This window comes from Odontesthes bonariensis, chromosome 12 (assembly GCF_027942865.1).
Source record: "Odontesthes bonariensis isolate fOdoBon6 chromosome 12, fOdoBon6.hap1, whole genome shotgun sequence".
NCBI lineage: Eukaryota > Metazoa > Chordata > Actinopteri > Atheriniformes > Atherinopsidae > Odontesthes > Odontesthes bonariensis.
In genome coordinates, this window is record NC_134517.1 from 19,899,225 (window position 1) to 19,917,194 (window position 17,970).

The following is a 17,970-nucleotide window of genomic DNA, read 5'->3' on the forward strand; positions in this document are numbered from 1 at the left end:
ATTCCACTGGAACACTCATCCATAAGGTATGTGACTTTCATTTCATTTCACGTGGAGTTTTGGTTTTAAACCCGTCCCAGATACAGTATGATGTTGTATCTGCGTTGACACTAAATCAGACTAATCCACAGCCATCGATTGATGAAAAGATAACGCTGCAGGTCAGCTGAAACGTTCACCAGCTCCCGATGCTCGACCTGAGTGCTTGGCCGGAGATCTGAGAAAACAGGGTTTGAAACAAAGCATCGGTGGCCTTCAATGTCCAGTGCAACAGAGAGGGCATTCACTCGGTTTGAACAATGGCGTTCTAATCCATACGCACCTTCCCTGAGAAGGCAACAAAGTCAACTGTATGGCAAGCTTGTAGCCTGCTGTCAGGGATTAACAACACCCTGAGGAGTACAACGAGACTATTGACTGTTTTTTTAACATCTGCTCTGTGTGGCTGCCCTCTGCTGGTCTGTATATAATGCAATGTGACATAATGTGCAGCTCTTTGAAAGAGACGGGAGATATTGCTGGTATCGACCAGTTGGGACTGGCTATGTTTGAAAATCTTTCAGCCGCAGCCATAGGAAATGATTTTATAGTATCTTGAGTGCCCAAATCAATATTCGTAGAGCTGCAACACGGCCGTTGCCTCCGGGTTCACACGCACTTTGCTCATGACAATTACACCGGCATTGTTTGGGGAATTAATTGACCCTTGTAGATAAAGAAATTGTATTAGGTTTCACTTTAAGGTCAGAGGTCACGTTTGCTTATTATCAGGGAGAAGACACCGAAGAACACGAGATGGTTGCCACTGGTGCGAGGCCATGCTTGAACAATTGAAAGTCAGCCTTGACTGAAATTGACACCTCTGACGCGGCAGTCAGGTAGTGCTACGGCTAACACACATTCAAGCACAGAGAGCTTCCTCTCTCTGACTTGAACTCACTTAAAGAAAGGCAATAAAACGCGAAAAGTGCAAATGGAGCAGTTCGAGTGGGCCTCCACTGTGCACATGCCGCTGAATTCACTTCCCGTTTTTCTATTATAAATACCCCCCCCCTCCTCGCCGCAGAGGATGGGTGGGGACGTACAGTGTCAAATTACACAGAAATTTACAGACCTGCCCGACAGGCTTCTCACCCTCTGGATCCTCATTGGTCCAATCGGAGTTGTCACATTCAAACGGTCTGCTTCCTTCCAAGGGGGAAGTGACATGAAGTCATCAAGATCTGCCCCAAAAATGAGACAAAACATAATCCAGTACAGTACAGCACATACATACAAACGCTTTGGGAACAAACCGGTGAGGCATGTCCGCTGAGCACAAGGAGGCAAAACAAGACTCCGCATGTCGGAGTGGAGCTGTTTTTTTCTCAAACCCCTTGATGAGTGGTGAGTAGCAGCTGACAGCACAAGTGCCGCTCTGCAGCCGGAGTGCGTTTCCTACCTCAGGCGGACAGTTCCGACATGCCATTTTAATGCTTACACGTATCATTTGTGAGAGCGGCCGCGAGGAAGTTGAGTGAAAGCTGTCACCGTCCACACGCAGATGCTGAATCCGACTGGTCCGAGGTTCACGATGCCGCCTTTAACGGACGGGTCCTCGCTCTGCAGAGGCTCATTGCTCAGGTGAAATGAAATAAAACCGACGGAGTGCAGGATTAACTCGCATGTCATGTTTTCACGGACACATCATACTTAAGACTCCCTGTGTTCTGTCTTGCTTACAGGGAGCTTGTGTGAATCTGAACACTCTGGACCAGGTCTCGCCCCTCCACGGAGCCTGTATGCAAGGCCACACAACATGTGCGAAGCTTCTGCTGGAAAACGGTGCAAATGTCAGTAAAGCCTTCATCATCTAGCTTCGGATTTCTATGTGAAATAACTTAAGTTAAGACCGACTCGTATCAGGACAGTATGTCCTCTTACCTCTCTTGTACGAAACTCCCAGTTTTTGCCCTTAACTGCCATATCAATTATTGCTAGTTTTAACTTGATGGTGGTCCATTTTTAGTAAGAAATTAACCAAACACATACAAGCAAGCCGAGCAGACACAACTCACGAACAAGCAAAAATCTGCAGATATAGTTTTCTCCTTAGTGAAATCTGAATCTAAATCTGATCACTTTTGCCTTATTTGCCTGTTGTTTTAACTTTGAATTGACTCTCTGCTCTCAAAAAACCTTCCCTGCTCATGTCAGGTAAACAGCTCAACGTTGGACGGACAAACCGCCTTATCAGAAGCTTGTGCCCGGGGCAACGTGACCTGCGCATCGCTGCTTCTTCAACACGGCGCCACTCCCCTGGGAGCCAGCCGCTCCAACTCTCCGATCCACTGTGCTGCAGCCGAGGGTCAGAGGTCACATTCCACAGCATGTGCATGGATAATCCATACTGAGCTTATTCAGCATTAACCAAAAGCTCAAAAAGTGGCAATGTGTGAGGAAAACTCAGAAGTGTAGGATGTAAAAAAAAAGAAAGAAAAAAAAGAAAAGAAAAACAGCCTGTTGTTGGAGCCTGTAATGTAAGACGGCAGCATGTTCTCCCCTGAGAAGCACAAGCAGCTTTCAAAGCCGATCCTTTCGAGCACATCACTTCACATTGGGATGACTCTGCTAACTCTCCTCAGGTCACCCCGAGTGCATCGAAGCTCTCGTTCAGTACGGCGCAGATGTGGATCAGCACATCGACGAATTAGGATCCCCTCTCCACGCCGCCTGCTCCAATCAGCGTCTAAATACCGCGAGGAAACTACTTCAGCTTGGTAAGATGCTCTCTTACAGTGTTTTACTGTTTCGGAGGTGTAAAGAAACATTTGGAGCCATAAATTTCACATTCCCGTCAGACAAATATCTGTGTAAAAATCATAAAGAAGCAGCCTTGCCCACAGGTTTCCCCAACATGTACACGCATGTAACCTTTAAATTACAGGTCCTGTGCTTTAACAAACCCGTCCCGCAGACTGGATCCTACATTCCAAACTGTTAAGCATGCAGCCTAACCAGTAAAAAGTGCTTAAGCACATCACACGCTACTGGCAGGTGTTGGGTAATACAACTGCGTGTTCAACAAAAAAAAAGTTCCATGAAGCCATTTGTGCCTGTAGAGGCAGCGGAAACGTATAGGATGAACGCCAGTCTATAATTCTCTTTAATAAGCATTCGATGGGGTTAAATCGTACACACACCTGGGTTTATGTCGTAGTTTGTGTGCTGTGCTCATAAACTCGGTTTGAGCTTTGCACCTCAGTGCTGCATCGCGCTCTGCTAGCGTGCCACGAACTTAACAGAAAATGTTATTGTGGGTCGCACAGGGGCTGGATTTTGACAAGGTTCCGCTCTCCCCTTGCAGACTCCAGCTATGTTAGAGGAGTGCTTTCGCCATTCAATGAGGAAGCCTTGAAAGTGATGCGAAAATAATACGGCTTTGTTCAGAAAATTTTCATGCAGAAAATATAAATATGTATATCGTCACATCTGGCATCCAAAATAAGATGGATGTGCCAGCGTAATGCATCTGCATTAAAATGGATCAAAGCAATAAGTACGATGTTTTAGAACTCAAAGATGTAAGACCTGCACTAAACTTCTACTTCCACCCTTTTTTCCCTCATGAGCCTCTGTCGGTTTAAATGTCATGCTGTGGGAGCTTTCACTGAACTGTCAGAGAAGGAGAAGACATGAACCTAACCTCTCGCCCTCTTCAGGTGCCAGCGTAAACACAAGTGCCTCTGGGGACTCGCCCCTGCACATCGCCTCTCGTCTGTCCAGCCCCGAGCTGCTGTCTGTCCTGCTGGAGAACGGGGCCGACCGCCTCCTCGCCAACTCAGAGGGCAAACGGCCGCTGGACCTGGCGCCTCCTGACAGCCTGGCAGGGAGACTGCTGAGAAAAGCGGGAGGTATTCAGACCACAGTTACCAAGTAGCTGGGAGCAAGGGTCATGATCAAAACATCTCTAGAATGGCTGCTGCTTGTCCCCTGAGTGTCCCCAGGAGTGTCTCCTCTAATGCAGCTGTGCAGACTACACATCAGGAGAGCTGTGGGCAAGCAGAGGCTGGCTGGGGTTCCTGACCTTCATCTGCCAACAGAGCTGGTGCAGTATCTTCTCTACCAATCGGACCCGAGGGGGGGATCGAATGCAAGGAAACCGTTCAACATTTAAAACTCAAACTTTGAGCCTTACACGTTGAGGCCAGCAGGGGGCACACTTGTACAACCTGCAACAGACCCCCCCCCTGAAAACAAGATCTCTGAGATCAGTTTGGACTAAATTATTATCTGATTATACAGACTTAAAAGTCTTGGAGCGTGATACCATTAAATATGAATGAGATAACATTTTTAAAGTGAGGACAAGGAAAAAAGTTAATGTGGAATTCATTGGATTTAAACTACAGACAGATTATTTGTATTATTACACAAGGATCGCCATGAATATTGTAATTTTGCTTGGATGCTGTTAGAGAAGCTGGACGACATACATCGATGTAATGATACGTTACACAAATGCTTTTATTCCTCGATTGGGGAAAAAAAAAAAAAAAAAATCATATAATTGAATTACAGTGTCTGAAATATTTTCAACGAAAGCTCATTGAAAGCTGCCCTCCGGGTGGATGTAAATGTATTACTCTCAGTGTTTTATGTGTGAGGTAGATGACATGCAGGTGGACGACTGCTACAATGCTCCAACAGTTCCTGGCAGCATCGTGCTCTTCAGCCTCCAGCTCACACAGGCACTGGGGTCTCTTTCTTGTTTTAATTTTTGCTCTCATCTATTTGCTGTTGCTTGGTTCCCTGATAATCTGCTTCTGATTATGAATACTACTGTTAAAAAACAAACAAAAAAACACTTCTGTAACAGGATGCACGGTGTGAAATCCAATCCAATTTTATTTATAAAGCACTTTACAACAACCTCAGTCGACCAAAGTGCTGTACAGAAAAATAAAAACAAAAAATTAAAAGAATAAAATACAAGAATAAATTAAAAGCCATACAACAGCTATATAATTTAAAACAATAATAATACTAATATAAATGTACCGAATGGCTGAGAGACATGGCCTGTGCACACGTGGATAAACGAGCTTATGAATCGATCCCCTTTTCTGCTGACCGTACAACGTGTTTCAGGGTCGTCTTGTGAGTTTATGACTGTGCGAGATGGTTCTGTGCCGCTTCTTTAGAGTCAGAAGGGAATTTCTCAAAAGAAACACAAGATAATGTAGCAAAGGAAACAAAACAAACGGGGGAAAAAAAAAAAACTCGTGAGCACTGACAGCATGGAAAGGAAAAGAGGACAAACGTCATGGATACGAGCGACGCTGAAGCCGCCGTTGAGTCAATCAATATGTTTGAACCCAATAGAGCCAACGGAAACAATTTGTGTTTGCCAACAGTTTCCATTTCAGGGGGAAAAAAAAGGATTAAAGGTTTAATTTGGTCTGGCACTTCTCTCCGTTGCCCAAATCCAATATGTACAATGTGACATCTGATGTCTGAGCAACTCTTTAAAAGGCTTCCCAACCTCTGAGCAGTGCATCTGTTTGTATGTACGGCCAGTCAGTGGCAGCTGCCGGAGGCAGAAAAAGCCTCAAGATTTAAAAACATGTGAAAAACAGATGAAGTAGATATCACTTTTATTGGCAATGAGTAATGTTTTCTGGCTCTGTATTAAAAGTGTTGACTTCGATAGGTCATTGAGAGGGACGGGAAGTTGACCCTTGGAGAGCAACGCCTTCCACACTGTGACAAAAGCAACACGCACCCTTCCAGTTAAATCCAGTTTCCATTGATCCCTTCTGTCCCAATTTGCCCACCGAACTAAATCATCACACACCCCCCCCCCAGAAACATTGCACGAGTGCCCAGGGCGAAGCGCGAGCTTCGATTGAGCTGGTGTTTCATGTAAAATCGATACCACGGAGGAGCTTCAGACCTCTGCAGCTGCTGGGAAACACATCCTCCACCAGTAATTAGTGGGATGAAGACAATCAGATGAGACGACTCTGTCTGAGGTGGGGGGGGGGAGTAATCGCTGTCACGTGACCGCCCTAAATAACGATCCGCTCCAGCCACCATCATCGCGTTTCTGATGGCGGTGCTCGGTGAGGCGAAGCCAAACCCCGGGTTCATCCAGGTACAATGTGGCACTCAGATGCACTTAAAAATCAACCCCACATACGTGTGATACCAAAGCTTTTACCAGTATTCTCCAGGGGAACACACTCCATTAATCCCCATCTTTTTCTTCTTCCTGTTGTTTTTTTTTTTGAGTGCATCGGCACTTTCGACCGAAATAGTGCAAAACGGATGTCTTTCTGAGGATTTAAGTGAAAAGGACACAAAACAGTTAGGCGGAAAAGAAAGTACTCCTAACGCGCCTATTTTCATGTTTTATGCAGCAGGACACAACAGAAGGGATACCTCAGTCTTGATATGAGGTAAATACGACCCCAAATGAGGGACAACACCTGAAAAATGACACCGTGTTATTATGGGGGAAAAAGATAAAGCCAAAATGTAGAAGCACTGTATGAGAAGGTTAGTAGTAGAGCCATCTTAAGCAGCAGTTTGCTTGTGGAAATGCTTTTCTGTTATCAGTCTCTCATATTGTTGTGGGCGCACGTTTATGCACAGCACATCATTTCAGGCGGGTCTGGACTTTGATCCATTGATTCTCCTCCTTTTCAAACACTCTCCTGTAGATTTGCTGCTGCGTTTGAGGATCACTGTCCTGTTGCATCACCCGCTTTTGGCCAGTCTTTAGCTGCCAAGGCAGATGGCCTCGCATTCGACTCTAGAAAAACTTCAGCGCACAGAGGAGTTGGCGGTCGATGCGAAGGCCGCACGATGCTCGGGGTCCCGTGGCTGCACAACACCTCCACCGGCCGTGCTCTACAGTTGGCGCTTTCATAAAACTGCTCACGTTTGATGATGAGTCGCTTTTGGTTTCGTTCTTGTGGAATGAAAAAGTGACAAGTTCATCTAAGGCTGTCTGTTCCCATAGTAAAACTCTTGCAATGAAAAGAGGATGCACTTTCTTTTTCCACATGACTGTATGTGAAAGGCAAGAGTGTCCATGAGGTCGAGGTTCCGCTAAAAAAAACCAAAAGTGAGTCACGGGCCAAGCGACTCACTGCAATCTTTAGGGAACAAACATTCCGAGGGAACCCAAAAAAAAGACCCAGAGCTAATAATCAGAGTGGCATTAGTTCCCTCGTAATTGCACGAATCATTCTGATCGTTTGCCAGAACGCGAGCAGCAACCCACCCACTGCAACCCCCCCCCCAAAAAAAAAAAACAAAGCGCCAGACGACCTTTTATGTGCACACATCTAAGAACCGAACAGTTGATTCCTCGCACACCGGCTCACACTCTGATTGCTCTGAGCTGGATCTTGTTAGAGATATCAGTGTTTGCCACCGAGGTACAAGTGGGTTGTGCCACGTCCTTGCGCTCGCCGGTAATTGCTTTGGTATTTTTAGTTTAGCGTTGGGGGGGTAATTAAAACAAAATGAGATAGCGGAGACATGGATCTCTTGTGGCTGCCCCGGTCTGAGCGTGGAGAAGTTTTAGTAAGGTCACACGTTGAAATGTTTTCAATTATAAACCTCGGCGCTAATGAGAGTTTATTAAAGAGTGGGAATGTTTTTGCCCAACGGGGCAACTGAGTAGCTGAGACATCTACAGCCGCAGATTGAAGGCAGCGTGGAAACGCAGTTTTTTAGCTTTTGGTTTCAGCTTCGGCCTGACAACGTAAAAAAAACAAAACAACAACAACAACAACGTGCATCTTATATTCTGTGTGTTTATTTACATTGTTGTTGATTTATAGAATATAAAAATGATCCGATATGTTCAAAATAACTGATATTTCCAACAAAGTGGGACTTCTGTAATAAATTTAATTGGTTTAAATAATTTCTGTCTTAACAAAAAAAACAAACAAAAAAAATAAGACAAACAAACTGCTTGAATTGTCTGTTGTATTAAATGTCAAGTGCCAAAAAAAAGAAAGGAGAGAGAGAACTACCATTTCGCTTCATATATAAACTCCAACATCAGCTTACATGTCCTTCAAGTCAGCCCTGCGCTCCTCTCCACCACAGCAGGCTGTGGGAAAGGCGTGTGGGGGGGGGGCCAGGTGACCGTTCCTCAGGTGGTCGACTGTGGCCCAGCTGGAAACGCCCGGCGTATGCGGGGGTTGACGGGTGCAGGCGGAGGGGGGTGGGGGATGCTGTGGCGGGTCAAGATGGCCGCTCAGCTGTGCCCAGCAGGTAGAGGCACAGCAGGTTCAGCACCACGAGGATCAGCACCATCCCAGCGAGAACCTTCTGCATCCACAGACAGGCGTTCAGCTGCTGCTCCATTCGGGAGTTGCAGTTCATCAATCGCATGAGCTGGTGAGAGAGAAAAAAAACAAGAAAAAGAAAAACACGGTTGAGTCCATGCTGGTGAACGCCTTCGTTGGCGAAGAGAAAGGTGCAAAAATGTGCATCCCAGCCTCCAATTTATCGCACTGTTGGGGACTTTTCTACTTTCTTCAGAGACTAGTTTTTCAGCACCTCTTCGGCGGAGAGTTTACGTTGCTCAACATTAAAATCCCACAGAGGTCACGCAGGCAGCATACTTGGCGAGTTTTTTAAAAACTTCTCCCTTCTTTCGAAGCTTGTGTGATTTTTGGCCGTGGGGCTTTGGTGTATTGTTATGTTAAAATGTTCCTCTGCATAGCTTCTTGAGACTGCAAGTCATCTTCCAGGCCAGTATTTCACCCTTAGTGCTCATTCGCTGTGGGGGTCTTGGCCAGTTACATGCCAAACACGCTGGACCCCCCCCCTCCCCCCCCATCGAAGGGCGAACATACGCATCTTCTTCTATATTACATTTGAAAACAATGACAAAGGTATCGACAGAATAGACAGAAAACGAACCTACGACAAGAACTCACCGCTGTGTTTAACTCCTGCTGCCCACTGTTCACCGTCTCCACAGGGTTTTCCCTGAGGGGGTTCACTGCCGCTTTAACACTGTCCAGAGCGTGACAGCGCAACCTGTAAGAAAAGGAAGCATCCAGTGAGCAGAGACTCGCAGCTTTTCGAAGAGACAAATATCGTGCAAACTCTTCAGGGCATTAAGGAACAAAGGATGCGCACCTGTGTTCCATGACCTGGTTTTTTGGTACTTCTTTCCAGAACTGAGCGAGTTCTTGTGATCCAACACTCTCCATCTCTGCGGCCATCACCAGGAATCTGTCTTGCGGAGAGGCCTGAGAACCTGCCCAACAAACAAAACGGAGACAAGTAAATACAATCGTGAAAGAGGTTTTTGCTATTGGTCTGACATTCTCCAGGTGAATCGCACCCTTATTGGGAGGAAGTATTGCTTTTAATCAAAGAGGAGATGTGAAAGAATGTCTTTTTTATACTAAGAGCAGAGTTTAAATACATATCCAAGTCACTGCAGCCAACTGACAGTTCAGTCACAGAAATGGAGAAGCTATGTTTAAAGGCTGTTAGGCAGGACTGAAAAATAACAATAAAAACAATTTGAAATACCACCGCAGCATAAAAGCAAGGAAAAAAAGCCACCCTAAAATAGGCCACACTGATTCTTCTGAGCTATACTCAGCAGATCCCAACCAACAGATGACACGTCCGTGCCACAAAATGGTTCAACTTCCTGTCAGTTGGCTTGTTGATGGCTTGTTTTCGCGGTGATTCTTTTATCGTTCTTGAAATATGCATGTCGGGGCGAAGAAAAGTTGCCGCCTGCACTTTGGAAAGGTAATAAAGTGACCCATTTGATTATTCTGGAGTTGGGCGTTTGGCGAACATCGGCTCCCATGAATAGAGTGCAGAGCTTAAGTGCAGTACCTCCATGTAAGGACACCACAATGTCGACTGAAGCTCCCGGCTCACAGCTGCTGCTGCTGGGCTTCACTCTGTACTTCTCTGGCGCTGTGGTCCGCACCTGTGTACACAACCATTTCTGTCTATGAATTCAAGCACGTTAAAATGTCAACAACCTCAGGGGTTCCTGCAAATTTCTTAGTCCTGTGTGCTGTCGCTCATATAAACGAGTTACCATGAAAACAATGCAACAAACCACGGACTGTAAATAAAAGATGGACAGATCTGAGAGGCGAAGCGGATGCCAAAGTGCCTTTAACTTACAGTCGTCACGATGGTTCATAAAAAGGTGAGCTTTAAGGCTGGGTTGACATGTGACCAACAAGCAGCAAATGCATGGTCTGCACTTACAGCATGTGCAGATATCTAACTTTATCATTTAATCCTCGTAGCATCCTAGAATTCTCCTTCTATGCCGAGATTATGACAACAAGCGCCGTCGTTAGGCCGCACACTTAGATTCAAGACTCACCTTAAAGGCCACCTGATTTTTGGTCACGTTGCTCAGGATAATGAGGCATTTCTTCTCGGTCTCCCCAGAACCGAAGCTGAGCTCCTCAGCGGGGCTGAAGGACAGACAAAAGAAAAAAAAACTCATTATGTAGCAGGAACTACAGTAGGAAGCTGTTTGGGTTGAAACCAAAGGCTAAGTTCTTAAAAATGCTTTCATCAGACAACGGATTTTATTCATTTCCCAACGAGCTTTGTCATTTTCTCTCCCGAGCATCCCATTAGAACAGCCTCGGCCGCCACACTTCCTGCGCGCTTTAATTATCCCGGGACTTGTAGCTTTCACTGCGACACATCCTCTCTCTCCTGAAGGGCAATTCTGTTCACGGCGATGTGTCGGGGCTCAAAAAAAACCAAAACAATAAAAACAACGAGATTTCTGTTTGTACCGTTTACCATCTGCTATTTAACAATTCATCGAGAGGAGCGCTTTAAACGTTTAACAGAGAGAACTCCGCTGCCAGGGAATCTCTGCTCAGCTGGGCCTCAGTTGTCACAAAGTGAGAAATTTGCGCTGGAACTTTAATATTAAACTTTTAAAAAAAGCTGAAAATGTGGGTGGAAACCCAAGAAAAGAGGAGAGTTAATACGTGGAAATAAAAGATATTTCAAAAGAATTCATTTCCTCCTTGTTTTTTTTTTACTTTCGTCTCAAAAGGAGGACAAAGGGCATTTTACTCACAGAGGGCTATTTTTGTGACACTAGAGCATAAACAACCAAACTGATTTCAGTTGTACTCTTGAGCTGTGAATGCCAACTGTGGCACAGGCCTCGCTCTTCGTCTCAAAGAGCCCCCAGTTTTTCTTCTAACCGAGCTTGCAACACTCTAATTTGGCTGTAAACAGCATGTGATAAGAGGGACAGTGAACACTTCAAACTTTGCCAACAAGAAACCAGCATGAATCATAACGTCAGCATCGAGTGCAGCCTGGTGATGTTTCACGGACGGAAACTGCCACAAATAAAGCCCCCCCCCCTTCTTCTTCCCACCCGCCCCCTCATAAAAACAGCAGTGGAGCTGGGCTGAGAACTCAGAGCAGAAACCTTTTGGCAAACACAAGATCAAAGACCCCTATTCTCTTCTAAAGCCCCCAGCCTTGAATTCGAGCTAACAGCTCTGGAAGATAACGGCGTTTAAGGCCCATTCAAATCTGTTTATCGCCATAATTCGCCGTCCGGAGCCATCGGAAATCCTCACTTCAAAGCAGTTAACTCTGTAAAAACAGAACTCGGCTGACATTACTCATGGGCACGCGGTCGTGACGTCACACGCGTCAGGTAGAGCAGATAACCGAGGATCACTGTCATTGCTGCGGCACGAGAATACGGTGCTTCAAAGATCCATTTGCAACTCGGTGAAGCTCAAATCAAAACGGAGTGATTTATGGCTGGTCAGTGTTTCACCCTAAAGTGAGCCCCTGTTAATAATTAACAACACCGACTCATTTCCAATCAATGAGCAATTGATTGGAAACATCCTTAATTCCTGCCCATGTGTGATTAGATCAATGGGGATATACAGGCAGCCAACGCATCGATAACGTCTTAAGGTTTACGAGTCAATGCGTGAAATCAGTCTTTGCCAGCGTATACAAAGCAATTATGAATTCTCTTTTGACGCATCTCTTGCACAGCAAATATGCACATGTAGAGTTTCCAGTTTCATTCATACCTCAGAAACATCAACAGAATTAAAGGTTTCCTCTCCCAAAAAGACCAGGAGAAACTCATCCATGCATTCATCTCCAGTAGACTCGATTACAGTAATGCTCTTTTAACTGGACTTCCCAAAAAGAGCATTAAACATCTGCAGCTCATCCAGAACACTGCTGCTGGAGTTTTAACCAGGACTAAGAGATCTGAACACATCACACCAGTTTTAAAATCTTTACTCTGGCTTCCAGTAGGTCACAGAATAGATTTTAAAAGCCTGCTGATGGTTTACAAATCCCAGAACGGTTTAGGCCCAAAATACATCTGTGATATGTTCAGAGAATATAAACCCAGCAGAGCTCTTAGATCCAAGGACTCAGGTCAGCTGGTCCAGTCCAGAGTCCAGACTAAACATGGAGAAGCAGCATTTGGCTGTTATGCTGCCAACAAGTGGAACAAACTGCCAGTGGAGATTAAACTTTCACCAAATGTAGACATTTTTAAATCCAGGTTAAAGACATTTCTTTTCTCATGTGTCTATGCATGAAATATCTTTTAACTTATCTAGACTGTTGCCTGTTTTTAAATTCATTTAAATGATTTTATTTGTTTCTCTTTATATTCTTTTATGTATTTTTAATGCTTCTTGCACTCCCTGCTGCAATGCTTTTATTTTATGTAAAGCACTTTGAACTGTTTGTACATGAAATGTGCTATACAAATAAATTTGTTTTGATTTGATTTGATACAAACGGCTAAAAGTGCGATACAAAAATTCTGTGCTAAACGTTGTTTCCCCAAAGGTCACAGCATTCAAATTCCAGATGTTTTGCTCTTGTGTTCCTCTTTAACTGGCAGCCAGGTCTTTTCATGCCTAACTATCTGTGCGGTTCTTTCTGGCAGCGGTAAAACATGCCAGCTTTTCTCCTCCCTCGCTGAAAAAACAAGCCCTTCCAGTGCCGCTACGACTAATGCGACTTTTTTTTTCAGTAACTATGGGCCGCACCACACCCATTTTCAGATCAGATCATGACCCGATTCGATCTCAGCTCAACAGTCTTAAACTTTAGTTGCATATCTTTTATGGTTGTTTATGGACTTAAGCAGCCGGTAATAACTCTCATATTCTTGTATCTGTCATGAGCTCTCTGAAAGCCTATAAAAATAATATAAAAAAAACATATATACACACATAAGAAATGTGCTGCTTAACCTGCTGGCAGTCACCAGAATATGATATTCTAATCTGAGGCTTCAGCACCAATGATGAAGAATGACAGATGCCTAAAGCTCTCAAATCCATCAGTTACTTGTCAGTCTGCATGACTTTGTCCTTTTTCCCCCTAAAGGACAGTTTGTAAAAAAAAAAAAAAAAAGAAGGAGAAGGAGAAGAATAAGACGCAGGAGTGTACATAAACGCATAACTTTCACGCAGCAGCACGAACAGCTGCGGTCACATTAATGAACGGACACTCGGAGCAGCAATCGGCTCTTTTGGCTCCTGATCACCTGTTCAGAAAGAATCCGACAGATGGCAAATATTACATAAATAAACAGAAGAGTTGTCCAAACTTTAATTACACCCTAGCAAGCATAACAATGACTATTTAACCGTCTTAAAACTGTAGAAAGGTTTTGGAAGAAGACTCATAGACCGAACATCAACCAATGGATTCGACAGATGTCATTTACGCTCCCTTTGGAAAAGATTACATATGTCTTGAAGGGCAAACATGACTTGTTTGAATGTATCTAGAATCCCTTTATTATATATGTTAAAGATCTGAACATGACGGAGGATGGAATGTGTGACTGAGGATATCCACTGCAGTTCTCAATGACAATTGTCTTGTGGTTTATAAACAGTTAAATTTGATATTTTGAAATGGAGATGATGTTTAGACTTTGTATGGGGTTGCATTACGGTTAAGATTGAGAGAGGCACACAGTTGTTTAGGTTTGGGTTGTGTTTTAAGCTTAAACGCAATGTCTTACACTCCCACTGTTGACATGTGTTACAAAATGTTTAAGCTGTTTGTATGAACTTAGAAAATTTCAATAAAGATATTTTGAAAAAAAATAAAATAAATAAAATAAACTGTAGAAAGGTAGGGCCTCCAGCTGAAACACTAATATGAACTGTTATGGCGATATGTGAGTAACCTGCGTGAGTAACCTATCAGGACTATTATATCCTACCACACACTATTGTAACATACTAGCTCTTTCCATCGCTTTCACGAGGGGTGAGAAACGTGAATGAAAAAGTAGCCACAATGTCAGTGACTGAATGCCATTGCTTTTAACAGACTAATAAAGCCATTCTTGTTACATATCTCATGTGTGAAAAGGGCTTAATTGGCCGTGAACAGCAGCTCAATGGTATTACCATGCAAGTATGAAGCAAGACAGAACGTTTCCCTTTTAGCATGCCAACATAGTCCCAATTAGAACATCGTCACCGATGTTACAGAGGGGGACAACGGACACCTCAAACCTCACGGTGACACTAAAGGTGACGTCTTTATGATTTATCATTTATTTCTCAATGTTGTTTGTAAAAAAAAAAAAAAGAGCTGAGATCTATGCAGCTGTTGTTCATATGTTTCTTTGAAAGCTAAAAAAGAAGGTTAAAAAAAACAAAACAAAAAAACAATCATCTTAATCAGTCGGATTCAACTTTGAGGGAACGGATGTGTGTAAAATACCTGGCAATGCAACTAGTACCTATCCGGATGTTTAAGTCTGGAACAAAGCGATCACCAACAGACATGTTGTCTGTCTGTTGTGAAATGTTACACCTCAAAGATTTTGGGAACTTTCAAATTTCGTTATCGAGACAACTTCTCTAACTTCAAACTGCATGCAATCATGTGCTGTAGGTGGAAGTGCACACGTAAAGGGTGATGACAGGGTGGAGGGAGCGGGGGGGAGCGGGGGGGAGCGGGGGGGTGTTGCTTCAGCCCTGTGACCTACCTAACATCTAGCAGAGGGCCTTTGAAGGTGGTCAGCGGCTTCCTGGCTCCTTTGACCCTGATATTTGAGTCTCTGTCATTGTCCTCTGCCCTGAAACTGTCCTCGAGGAAGTTCACCTGAAAAAGCAAAGACCGCTTCGTTAGAGAAACACACGGAGCGCTGATCGTGGAACCACGTCACCCTGATCTGCTTCCTCCTCTAAACGAAAAAGTTTGACTCGTCCCCATCACGCACAGCAAAGCTGTCAGTTTAACGACTGCGGGGCTCAACTGTACTGATCAATAAGTCATTGAAGTGAAATAAGAGGGAAATGCCACATCATCAGAATGGGATTTTCCTTTTAAATTTTACAAAGAAACTATTTGGAAGAATCCTGACCTTTCCTAGTGGCCTCCAGAGGGGGCCTAGAACGACAAGCGTGTCCACGAAAACACGGAACCAAATAACCCACAAACTCATGACTTCTGACAAAGCAAGAACCCTTGAACCAGAGCATTTCAACTAGGACAGAAGTCACAAGATTACTCATACATACACTCTTAGTTCGGCAAAAAGCTCACAACCTACGGCCTAAATGAGGCAGACCACACAAGGAGCTGACAGGATAGAAAAAAACTGAAACAGCTGCATAAATGATGGCTATTAAAGATGAAGTAGGTCAATCGGGGTGATGAATGCTTTCACAGTGTTTGCCGGCGCCACACGTTGCGCACAATGGACGGGGGTCAGTGAGGATAGGAGGGAGAAGAAGGATGGTTGGGCCGGGGCAGAGAGGAGCAGGCATGTGATGCAAGCACTGAGGGCTCAGAGGGGAAGTATGTAATTCTGCGGCGATGAGCTGTAAACTACATCAGCTTAATTAAATGGCCGACTGTCGTGCAACTGCCACAAAGAAGACATCAGGAGATAATGAGCTTCGGATGAAATGTGTCTATTTATTCATTTCAAAGAGCAAAGTGTTACATAATTACGTAGTGATGAAAGTGAGTAGAAACAGTACAGCGTGCTCAGAAATTGGAATTGAAACCCAAAGTTTGAAGCAGGATCTTATACAGATATTGAAATTCAAAGTACAGTGTTTCAGTCTAGTCTCAGTTCACTTCACAGAAAAAATGACATTTCAAATGGATGACGAAGAAAAGTAAGAGACAAATTAAAAGGACCCTTTGATAAAAGTGCTGAGAAATAAAAGACCGACGTAAAATACATCTAAAAATCACAGAACTTCTCCGGTTTCTACACATTGTGTACGACATGAAATGCAAGAACAAAGCAATAATGAAATACGTCTTTTTTTTTTTTTTTTTTTGATTTTGCAATAAAAATCAAATGCCACAAAACATGGTCGGCACTCTCAAGTCACAGACTCGATTTAAGATAGTGTTAGAGGACAAGGCACAGAAGGCTTATGTTAAATAGCTGCCTTGAAGACGGCATGAATTAAGATTAAATGCTGAGGTTAATAGCTAGGTCTACTGTAATATAACAGTAATCATCTTAGTAGTCTTTAATCTGAGGTTATAGTATGTAAATAATGTGAGACTGTTATTGGCCGGAGTGACTGTGCAACCTTTTCTCTAAGAGCTAATTAAACTGTGAAATGTGTGTCTCGCTTGCGTCACGCTGCCCGCTATTTCGTCCTCTTCCCATGCTGGCAGGGAGAGAATTATTGTGCTTTTCAACTGGAAGTCAAACCGAAATGCGAGACCACGTCAAGTCACGAGTGATGGCGGCATCGTTGGACTGGGAGGCCTTTCCACCCAGCAGAAATCCTCCCCAGCTCCTGGAGTGGCAGCGATTCCTACGCTGCCTTACCACTTCCAGCCCTTGTTTGAAAGGAAGAGAAAATAAAAGAAAAAAAAAGGAAGAAAAGGAAAAGAAAGGAAATTAGCTTCCCGAAGCCCTTGCGTTTTTGGCTTAGAGCTGCATGGAACTCCGGGGAGGGTGTGTGTGTGTGTGTGGGGGGGGCTGTGGTTCTGGAGGGTGGCGGTGGAGGAAGGGAGTTTCTTTCTGGAAAGCTTGAGGACTGTGTGGAATGTGCTCAGACTGGCTTAAAAGTTCCAAAACCTAACATTTCAACCCAGAGCCAGAGGTTTAGTCACAACAGGGGCTGCCAGAATTTGTCTGCCATATATTGCCAGATGAATCCAGTTGACTGGAGAGCGTGGATTTGAAACCACACCAAGAGACTGGAGACACAGCTAATAAACTGTTACAATTAGAAATCTCCCTTAAGCTCTCCCTAAATCTCCTTAAAGTACTTGACCTTTTTTTTAATTTTATTGTGTTTTCTTGAGATATATTCTTAATTCATATTTGGCCATCACGTCCAATAAAAATACCTCCCACACAGACACTAAGTGTTTCATAGAAATGTATTAAGTGGGTGGTCTTATCTACTAGAATCTAGATAACCCCTAAAGCCTTAAATTAGTGAGGCTTTTAGCCAAAAGAGGTGTTCGAGAACTCAGTTTTAATGAGCATGTGACCTTCAGCTGGGGTTAAAAGTTACTTGAACAACCACAGCCAAGTTTTTAGAGAAACTGTTGAACTACGATCGTCTCTCTTTGGGGATTCTCGACCCCGAGGACGACGAGAACGCTCGCAGGCATATTCATAGACCTCCCTCTGTTATATATATAGAAACAACCTCTGTGTACGTGAAGAGCCGCCTCAGAGTGATTGTGCAACTTCATGTTGTCGAGCTCGCCTGAAAAAGCTCTTCCCCTTCCCTCACAGGGCTTACTCAAAATGTTTTGATGTTTCGACTCTGGAACTTTTAATGACATACTTTGAATTCGAGAGATAACAATCAAACAAAAGGCCGCGCCAAGAGGAAGCCACGTAACTTTGACCCAATCTGAATCTGAAAGAAAGCGAGAAGATTTACAGCGAGAGCGGCTAATAAGCAGCTAATAAGC

At 44.1% G+C, this 17,970-nt stretch overlaps 2 protein-coding genes across 3 annotated transcripts in view; one reads left to right on the forward strand and one right to left on the reverse strand.

Annotated features, from left to right (window-relative positions):
- On the forward strand, nucleotides 1-8,133 carry LOC142396615 (ankyrin repeat and SOCS box protein 9-like). Its single transcript, XM_075479537.1, has 7 exons — nucleotides 1-1,386; nucleotides 1,544-1,623; nucleotides 1,725-1,832; nucleotides 2,197-2,347; nucleotides 2,625-2,759; nucleotides 3,702-3,893; nucleotides 3,987-8,133. Exons 1-7 carry the CDS (start codon nucleotides 1,305-1,307, stop codon nucleotides 4,154-4,156), a joined length of 918 nt encoding a protein of 305 aa, XP_075335652.1. The 5' UTR covers nucleotides 1-1,304; the 3' UTR covers nucleotides 4,157-8,133.
- Nucleotides 7,970-17,970, reverse strand: part of mospd2 (motile sperm domain containing 2) — a 15,382-nt gene continuing 5,381 nt past the window's right edge. For both annotated transcript variants that reach the window (XM_075479532.1, XM_075479530.1), the window contains 6 exons: nucleotides 15,050-15,165; nucleotides 10,382-10,475; nucleotides 9,874-9,970; nucleotides 9,154-9,274; nucleotides 8,949-9,051; nucleotides 7,970-8,400 (listed from right to left, as the gene is read on the reverse strand). In XM_075479532.1, the coding sequence (XP_075335647.1) occupies nucleotides 8,248-8,400; nucleotides 8,949-9,051; nucleotides 9,154-9,274; nucleotides 9,874-9,970; nucleotides 10,382-10,475; nucleotides 15,050-15,165 (684 nt within the window). In that variant the 3' untranslated portion in view covers nucleotides 7,970-8,247. The remainder of the gene's footprint in view (nucleotides 8,401-8,948; nucleotides 9,052-9,153; nucleotides 9,275-9,873; nucleotides 9,971-10,381; nucleotides 10,476-15,049; nucleotides 15,166-17,970) is intronic.